The 9980-nt window shown below is 50.7% G+C and overlaps 1 protein-coding gene across 1 annotated transcript; it reads right to left on the reverse strand.

Annotated features, from left to right (window-relative positions):
* Nucleotides 1–7971: 7971 nt before the first annotated feature.
* TSPO2 (translocator protein 2) lies at nucleotides 7972–8814 on the reverse strand. The gene is made up of 3 exons (XM_005896453.1): nucleotides 8642–8814; nucleotides 8300–8350; nucleotides 7972–8215 (listed from the first exon to the last, which is right to left on the reverse strand). The coding sequence occupies exons 1-3, from the start codon at nucleotides 8812–8814 to the stop codon at nucleotides 7972–7974; spliced, it is 468 nt and encodes a 155-aa protein (XP_005896515.1).
* Between the last annotated feature and the right edge of the window lie 1166 nt (nucleotides 8815–9980).

Here is a 9980-nt window from a genome sequence, read left to right on the forward strand (position 1 = left end):
ATTGTTACTGGCTCCCCAGTCACTCCCAAAGTGCCCCAGTACAGAGACTATTTGGTCACCTTCCTTATTAGGCTTGTTACTAATTCTGGCATTCTTATACAGAAGTTATTATTTTTTTTTCAGGCATTTTTCCAGGGGATGTAAGGCACAGGATAGTGATAGTAGTGCGAGTGTCCTCAGAGAAAAGGCGGTGATAGCTGATAAATAACAAACACACGTTATTATTATAATTAGCATCGCACAAACAACCAACATTTAAATGCAAAGAGATCACTTCGTCCTTTTATTTGATCAGCAATTATTGAGGGCTTCTAAGAGCCAGACACTCCTGGAGTAAACACCAAGAATACGGACATGAATGAGGTGCTGCCCCACGAGGGGCAGCTCCCAGTCTTAATAGCTTTGGGGGCATTCGGGCACTCAGGCTCTCATGATCACCTTTGGTCCTCACGCCTGTCTCACAGGGGTGTGTATTATTGTCTTCATTTTGCAGGTTAGAGCCCTGTAGCTCAGAAAGGTGATTTGTATAAGATCACATGAGGATTTAAGTCCAGGTCTTCTGAGCTTATGTTCTTATTTCCAGGGCCGCGCCCAGCTAGCTCTGATGGATACGTCTCTAAAGCATCATCTCCCACTTCTGGCTGCAGCTACTGGACTAAGGAAGAGTAAAATGTCTTGCAGCAGGGAAGGTGGGGAGAGGGATCCTTTCAGCTCGCTGTTCCCTTGTGGGAAAGACTTCCTTCCTGAGGGTGAAAGTGAAAGTAAAAGTCACTCAGTCGTGTCTGACTCTTTGAGACCCCAGGACTGTATAGTCCATGCATTCTCTAGGCCAGAATACTGGAGTGGGTAGCCTTTCTCTTCTCCAGGGGATCTTCCCAACGCAGGGATTGAACCCAGGTCTCCCGCATTGCAGGCGGATTCTTTACTAGCTGAGCCAAAAGGAAAGCCCAAGAATACTGGAGAGGGTAGCCTATCCCTTTTCTAGCAGATCTTCCTGACCCAAGAATCGAACTGGGGTCTCATGCATTGCGGGTGGATTCTTTACCAACTGATGAGCTGTCATCTTATATTTTGGCTGTAGTGTATGCCCTAGGGGCTTCCCAGCAGGCACTAGTGGTAAAGAACCTGCCTGTCAATACAGGAGGCCTAAGAGACATAGCTTCAGTCCCTGGGCTGGGAAGATCCCCTGGAGGAGGGCATGGTAAGCCACTCCAGCATTCTTGCCCGGAGAATCCCATGGACAGAGGAACCTGGTGAGCTACAGTCCATAGGGTTGCAAAGAGTCAGACATGTCTGAAGCGACTTAGCACACACGCACGCACGCATGTATGTCCTAGATTGGGAGGGGGGAAGATCCATGTTTATATCCCCGTCTCAGACCTCGATTCACTGTGTGATGATGTTGGCCAAATCACTTAGCATCTCTGGATGGTCCTCAGTGTCCCCGCCTGTGACAAAGGCTGAGTTATTGCTTGTATTCCAGGATGGCCAAAGGGATGAAAATGTGGAATCAGGGCTGCTCCCAAAGACCTGTAGTGTGGGGATGAACGTGTGGTGGAAATTTTCTGAGTGATGTTAGGAGGTGGTCCGTGTTCCTCTCTGAAGACGCGATCCCTCACCCCTGCCATATCTATACACTGGGGAGAGTGCCCTGCACCTCCCTGGGCTGATGACCGACAGTTTCCTTTCCCACTGCTCCTTCCCCCGCACCCCCTTCCCTGGAGGCCCTCTGACTCCCTCTGGCTATTTATGGCACCTCCTAGGGGCCCACATTCCTGCCTTGTCCCTGGCTTTCCTTTCCAAGCTGGTCCAGTTTCCCTGGCTGGCCCCAGAGTACAGCAGTTAATCTGGGGGGTCGGGTGCCAGGGGCCGGACCCCTCCTCCTGCAGCTGCCACTGTCCTCTTTTTAGTGTGGGCACTCCCCCAGCTCCCCCGTGTTAGCACTCTTGGGTATGTTTCTATCAATAAACCGCTTCTGTAGAGGAGGAAAATGAGAAACGAGTATTTATTTCAGTGGTGTCAGCAGGGTGTTGGGACTTGAACTCAAGTCTGTCAGCCTCCAAGTTCCATGCTTTTCCCACCATGTTTTGCAGCCTGGAATTCAGTCGTGTGAGAGCTGACACCAGCCCAACCCTCCCTGGGGCTTGATGGGGTTCTAAGCAGGTCACATAAATGAACTCATTTACTCCTCGTAAGGATGTTGGGGTAGCTACTAGTATTTCTTTCATTTTATTGGGAGGGGGGGAAATTGAGATCAGAGAGGTTAAGTGACTTGCCCAAAGTCACACAGCTAGTGAGAACAGAGCTTTGGGCTTCTAGAGTCTTAAGTCCTTCACCTTTCAGTCCCGACTGCTACCAGGACCCCCTGAGGCCAGGGTCTGAGGGAAGAGGGGCAAGAGGGGACCAGGGGGAGAAGGTGTTCTTGGAGGGAGACTGAGCTCTGGGAGCAACTTGTGTATGAGGTGTGTGTGTGTGTGTGTGTGTGTGTGTGTGTGTGTGTGTAGGGGGTATAGGTATAGAGACAGCAGACAGCAGGTGAGTGGGAATGGAAACCCCCGAGGGAATTCTCCCACGCTGTCTTGAGACCCAGCCCCACCCCCGTGTCTGGGAGGAGCTGGGTTAGGCCCCGGGCCTGCCTCTTTGGCCCTATTTCCCATGGTCGTTTCAGGAAACCTTCCGAGGTCCTAGGAGGCGCTGAGGAGGAGGTAGCAGGGTCAGGCACGGCTCTTCCTCGGGTCTCGGCCAGAAGCCGAGCTGCCCTCACTGGGAAGGGAGTAGAGAGGCTGCGAGGGGGCTAATGGAAAATAGCCACCTCACCAGGGGAAGGTTTAAATTCTCACTCTGTGAAAGCAGATACCTCGGGAGTCCACTGATGGAATGGATGCTTTATGTGCAGGGACAGCTGGCACCCCAACAGCGCGTTGCCCCAGAGACGCAGCCTGGGTGTGCCCGCCCCTCGGTCACTACCGAGACGAGCTATACAAACAACGGGCCACGGGCACGAGGCACCCCCTGGTGGGCAGGAGCCTGCCCCCGCTGGCAACTGCTCTGTTGACATAAACAACAGGGGGTGTCCGGAGCCTTGGCGGGGTGCAGCAAGGGGGCCCCAGTCTCCCAGAGTCTGAGGCTCCCTGGGAAGGGAGGAGGAACTCAAATCACACAGGGCAGGATGGAGTTTCCAGTCTTCTCCTGGGCAGGACACCATGCTTGGCTGGCCATGCAGGATGCATGGCCCTGGGGAAAAATGGTGACAACTGGGACTTCAGTCCTGGTCACCTCGGTCTTCCAGTCCAGCGGCCACTCCCGGCACCACCCGGCCCCCAGGGCTGGCTGGCTCTTTGAGTCTTTGAGGAGAGCAATCTGATTAGAATCGTGCCCATTAGGTGACTAATAATATTCCCTTTGAAAGGGTGTTTGCAGGGCCACAAAACCTACTGGGAGAAAGTGATAAACTTAACAATCAACTTCTCAGAGGAGACTTTCAGCCCTTGGAAATGTGCTGGAGTAGGTGCAGGTGGGGCAGGAAGGAGCTCCCTGGGTGCTTCTCCACCCAGGTCATTTCTGGGCAGGCTGGGGGGACCTCAGGGATACAGACACCAAAAGAGGCTGATAGACACCCCTGAGGCTCCTGGTTTGACAAAGAGGGTTCTCCTAGCTTGCAGGTTAGAAGAGGGGGCCTTTGTTATGAAGGGTCCTTGAAAGCTAGGTTGGGGGAAGGGATCTCGTTGGACTCTGCGTGAGGGTGGAGGTCGGCGGTCCAGATTTGAGTTGATGCCTGCCAAAGTCAGGCTTTGTTTGGATGGGTAACTTCGTCACTGATGAAGATCAGTAAGAAAGCTTTAAAACAAAAATATCTTGTGCTTGTTTTCTGAAACTACAAGAAAAGGGAACTCTGGAAAGACTCTGAAACATGGGAACCCTGGGAGATAGAATGGGTGGAGCACAAAGGAAGCAAGACTTTGGAGCCCTGGCCTGATCTTGACCGTACTTGAGGGCCTTAGGCCTCCACTAGAGCATCACCTCTACCTGCCCGTAGGACAGGACCAACATTTGTCCACTGAACATACACCTACCAGCCTGCCCACCTCACCTGCCACTGTGTATCCCCATTCTGCAGACATTGGCAAAGGGAGGAAGGAGAAAGGGACTGGGGAGCAAAGAAAGGATGAAGATACAGCAGAGTGAGAGATCACCCTGCCTCCTGGGGTTGCCATTTCACCAGGAGCTGTTCCCCACCTCTCCAGACATTGGTGAAAGGCTTGTCTCTCCCCCACCCACCAAGTGAATCATTTTCAGACACCATGTTCTGCTCAGAGGCAAATGGGAAAACACTGCCCAAGGACACAGAAGCACACACACGTGGGTCGGACCGCGGAATCCCGGGACACATCTGCCAAAGGGAGAAAACAACTCCGACTCTATTTAGGCACAACTCTAGGTAACGAGAGAGGAGGGGCCAAGGGCAGTGTGTATTCCAGGCTGTTCTCAGAACTGGAAGGCAGGGTAGAGGAAGGGTGAGAGGCCAGGCAGGTGGGGAGGTGAGGGGGGCGGCAGGGATCAGAACTCCCGTTCAGAAACCAAGGAGCTAGTGCTGAGGAGGATATTAAGGACAACTTTGGGTCAGAGGATAAGTTTGAGGTTGGAGATCCTGCCCCTTCTGGCTGTTTTTGCACAAAGCCAGGAAACCCTTTATTTGGCTCATGGCTTGCCAGGCAGTCAGGCTATTCCAGGGCTTGGGACACTGCCCAAGTTGAGCTTTCTTCTAGGACCAAAATCCAAAACTGGAGGCATCTAGACCTCTGGGCTTGTGGTGTCCACTTGTTCTGGGGTGGTTAGAGTCACATGAGCAGCACGGTGCATCTTCTTAGAGAACCAGTTTAATTTCTAGAATTAGTTGGCAACATCAATACAGTTGGTAGCAAGTATCTATAATGCCTACATGAGATGGTGATGGTAAAGACAATGACAAATATCTCTGGAAGGTCCATATGTTGAAACGGATAAGAGCCCATGCAGTGTGGCCCCTGAGCATGTCTTTGATCATTGATAAATTTAAATAGTTACCTGGATCGATGGAGTTTTCAATTCAACTAAAAGCAGCTTTTAAAAAAATCTGTTTGAGGTGAAGTCAAAATCCATGTGTCACATTTATTGCACACATTTGTGCAATAAAGAGTGCACTATTTTGTGCGTGTAGCACCGGTCAGGCTGGTCCACAGACCCGTGGGGAAGGTTACTCAGCCTCCCAGCACTTAGGAAGTCTGGGAAATACTTCGGGGGTCTCAGGGCAGAGTGGGTCCCCATTGGCATGTGAGTCAGAACCACAGGTGCTCACTAAACAGGTGGCCTCCCGGGGTCTCCTCTTAGGGCAACATTTCCTCTGTGCCAGATGCATTCACTCTTTCCTCAGATTCTCTGAGGTCCCCATTTTACAGATGAAGAAAATGAAGCATAGACAATGCAGTAAGTTGTACCGGATTATCAGTTAATGAATGACAGAGCCAGTGCTCAAGCCCAGGTTGATCTGTCTCCAAGGTCGGACCTGCAAACCACTGCACCCTATCTGTGGGCCCTCATTCCTCAAGTTGATCTGAGTCCATGAGTCTGGAGCAAGGCTGGAGTCCAGGCCATCAACCAGGGCTCCAGGAGGTCACTAGGCTGCACTTTGAGAGGCAACGCCCCCACAGCAGCTGTTCTCAATCTGCTCGCACATTAGAACCACCTGAGAAGTTTCAACAGCTATGAATGCCTTTGTGCGTGCTAAGTTGCTTTAGTCGTGTCCGACTCTTTGTGACCATGTAGACCATAGCCCACCAGGCTCCTCTATCCATGGGGTTCTCCAGGCAAGAATACTGGAGTGGATTGCCATGCCCTTCTCCAATGAATGCCATTCCCTCCCCGCAAAGAGAGGCTTTTTCAATTGGTCCAGGGTCAGGGGCAGGTGTTGGTGGGGGGCTGGTCAGCATTATCTTTTAATGGGACAATGTGTTCCTTTACTTAATCAATTAATCAATCAAAGATAAATGAATGCCTCCTCTGTGTCCTGTGCCACACTGGGGCTGGGGACACAAGGGCGGGTGGAACACAGGCGACCCACGGGCCTCGCTGGGCAGAGCATGCCCAGAAGAGGCGGGGAGGAGGAGATTCCTTCTCGCTTGTCCTTCCTTGGTGAGCTCCAGGAACAGCCTGTCTCCTTCTCAAATGATAATGTCCTCCGCCATTGTGGTCCGGAGGACGCAACGTTCCCCCTGTGTGGTCCTTGGCCCCCACCAAGGGGATACATTTTGTCCCAGACCCAGAACTCAACTCTCAGGATCTAAGGTTGTCACAGTAAAGAGAGCCCTGAAAGACCATCCGTGCTTGGAGCTCTCTAATTTCAGTGAGCAGCTGATAGAAGTGCTGAGCATTTTTATTTTTTTATTTTTTGGCTGCATGTGGGATCTTAGTTCCCTGACCAGGGATTGAACCCATGCCCTCTGCATTGGGAGCACGGAGTCTTAACCACTGGACCACCAGGGAAGTCCCTAGGCATTTTTAATAAGCTTCCAGGTGGCTCTGGAACACCCTCAGTGGTGGTTCTCAGGTGGGCTACACATGAGGAAGTCCTGGCAGTTTTAAAAACACCAGTGCCCAGGCGCATCCCTAGACAGTCTGGTTGATATTTTTAAAAGCTCCTTACACAAGGCACCTGGGCCTTCCAGCTGGCCTTGTTTAAGATTTAGGGAGGCAGCCCGGGGCCGTCACTTCTTGCCACCATCAGGGCTTTGAGACAACAGGGGAAGAAAGCAAGAGGATGGAAGAGAGGAAAATTTTAAGAAGCCATTAGGAAGGTTTAGAAAGAGAAGTAAGAGACAAGGTTGGACAAAAACCTCCTCCTCAATTCACTGGTCAGCACTGAGGCTTACATCTTTTTTCAACATGTTTTCTTATTAATAATGATTAATTGATGTAAAAACCTAATAGTATAAGAAGGCAAAAATAAAAAAGGTCTATAATCTTATCAGATATAATGACTTAAGGTCTTAGTATGACATATATAATGCATAATGTATTGTATTACTGTATTATATATTATATTGTTATTAGTGTAATTAATATAATTAATTAAGATTAATTATAGAAATGGAAAGAGTAGTATGACATATATAATGCATATTGTATCATATAACTATTATATATTATATTATCAGTGTAATTAATACAATTAAATTAAAATAAATTAATTATAGAAATTGAAAAAGTGTAGATACATATATATGTATAAGTGAGTCACTTTGCTGAGCACTTGAAACTAATACAATATTGTTAATCAACTATATGCCAATATAAAAAATTAAAATAAATTAAATAAGGTTAATATAGTATAGAATATATTATTTTATAGGTGGTACATAATATATATTTATATATTATGATACATAATATAAAATAAGCAATAAATATATTGTTTGACAAGATAATTGGTATCCTTTCTTACTTTATCTTTCTGTGGCTTTTCAAAAACTTTGTTTTTCAAGTAATTAAAAATCTAAGTCCCAAATTTTGAGTGAGGCTTGGCAGGGCATTCACACCTTCATTCATGTGCGCTCACGCGCGTGCGCGCACACACACACACAGACACACACACACACACACATGTCCATTCCCACCCAGCTGTCCTGAACCTCACACACTTCACATCATACCCAGAAAGTTAGTTAGGATTTTATTGACTGATGTTATCACTACTAAATTAATTCTTATTAGTACAGGATTTATTACCTTACATTAAATGTGAACTGTTTCCCCCTCTCCCATGTCTCTGAATCCCAGTGGAAAGTGACACCAGGGGACCCAGGACAGTGGCCACATTGGGTCAAGTCACCTTCAGGGACTCAGCAACCTCTGGCCACCACCCTCCCCTCCACAGCCCTGCCTGTGGTCTCCTCTGCCCCTACCCCCGCCTCCCTCCTCTCCCCTGATCCTGGCCTCCTACTCTCCCCTTGGGGGCCTGTCCTCGGGACAAAGGCTGTCCCCCCACAAGTGACAGGTGGTGGAAATGCCCATGGTGAGCCAGGCCAGGTAGGCCAGCAGCAGCAGGGTGGCCAGCTTGTTGATGGGGTGCCAGATCAGGGCCGTGCTCATCACCAGCCCAAAGAGCAGCAGCAGGTGCAGCAGGGCCTGGGCGGGGGCAGGGCGGTCAGGCGGGCTGCCCTGGGAATTGCCCTTGACCTTTCTGCAGCACCCTGGAGCCAGCGAGCCAAGTTCTGGGTGCTCTGCGCGCGCCGCGGAAGCTCAGGGCAGCCCTCCCCACCGCTACCTGCCGGCACCTGACGGCCGTGCCTTGCTCCCTGCTTCGGAGGCGGCATACCTGTGGATAGACAGTGGCGGAAATGCTCAGAGGAGGCTGATTCATGGTAAATGGGGCCTTGTGGTTGCCAAAAAAAAAATCCTTTGTGGGCTGAAATGGGGTAAGTGGGTCTAGATATCCTTTGAGGGCAGGGAGGAGGTAAGGGAGGGTGGGCTGGAATCCTAGGCGGGTACAGAGGAGACATCCTGAAAGAGGCAAGATGAGGTCCCATCCCTTTAGAGACCAGCGTGTGGCAGCAATTCAGGGATGGGAGACTTGCTCCCAGCCCAGGCATGAGAAGTGGGTGCTCACCCTGTGATGGAGTAGATGGTTGTCCACACCAGCAGCAAGACTCTGTGAGGTGGGCACCAGGGCAGCTTTCTCAGGCTGTCACACCAGTCAGACATTGAGTGATGGATGAGCAGCCAGACAAGGGTGGGCCCCAGGAGGGGCAGGGCCACAAAGATGGCCCCTTGAGGCCACATTCTCCTGGAGGAGGTGCGATCTGGGGAGGCAGAGAACACGCTGATGGTAGCGTTCCCCGCATCTGCCTGTCTGTCTCCTCCTACCTGACACTCTTCCCCGGCCTGAGCCTCCCATAGGAGGTCTAGTCCTGGACACCCCCTGGGGTCTTCTCCCAGCCCCCTCCTCTGAGCCAACGCTGCCTTCGCCCTTTTCCACATTCCATGGACTTAGTTTCTCCACACCACTCATGTGGCACTCAAGAGTGTCCCGTCTAGGACTGACAACTGCTTCTTAGTGAAAGACTCCTCTCCCCCAGTGTGTGTCTGACTCCTGGATCTCAGGTCCAGGATCGCCCATCTTTTCTGCCTCCCACAATGGATGGCACTTGGCCAGGTACATAGCAGGCCCTTGATGGAGGGCAGGGTCTAAGATCAAACTCAACCAAGCCAACTTGGAAGAACCACGTTTGGAAGACAGGAGCCAGAGAACCCTGGGCTTCCTTTCCAGTCCAGAACCAACCAGTGCATCTGCCCCAGGCTTATCTCACTATACCAGACTGGGAAAACCCAGGGGTCCACTCTGCCGGAGCTCCCACCCAAATTCAGACTCAGCTGAATAACACTATGGATTCCTTTCTCTGAAGTTCTCATCTACCCCAAGGGGCTGGGGGAGGTTCCCCCTCCATCTCACCACTTCCAGAGGGTCGGGGCCACACAAGGGGCACCCTGACCTCTCAAGGGAACAACCGCTTGGTCTCTGATTAAAACACTGCCATGCTCACTTGTATTTTGTTCCGCGTCTTCCTTTGCAAGCAGGGTGAGGCACAGACCGTCCTCCAACGGAAGTTATTGTTTAGTTGCTAAGTCGTGCCTTACTCTTGTAAACCCACAGACTGTAGCCCACCAGGCTCCTCTGTCCATGGGATTTCCTAGGCAAGAGTGCCAGAGTGGGTAGCCACGCTCTTCTCCAGGGGATCTTCCCAACCCAGAGTTGGAATCCGAGTCTCCTGCATCGCAGGTGGATTCTTTACTTCTGAGCCACCTGGGTAGTCCCTCCAACCAAGATCCCCCACCCAATATCATGCTTCTCATTTGCCTGTGATATTTCAACTTCGTCCCCATGATTGACAGAATTTGAAGGGGAAAAAAGGTGATTTTTCTCAGTGTGTGGAGTGACAGTCTACACC

This window comes from Bos mutus, chromosome 23 (genome assembly GCF_027580195.1).
Source record: "Bos mutus isolate GX-2022 chromosome 23, NWIPB_WYAK_1.1, whole genome shotgun sequence".
Lineage (NCBI taxonomy): Eukaryota > Metazoa > Chordata > Mammalia > Artiodactyla > Bovidae > Bos > Bos mutus.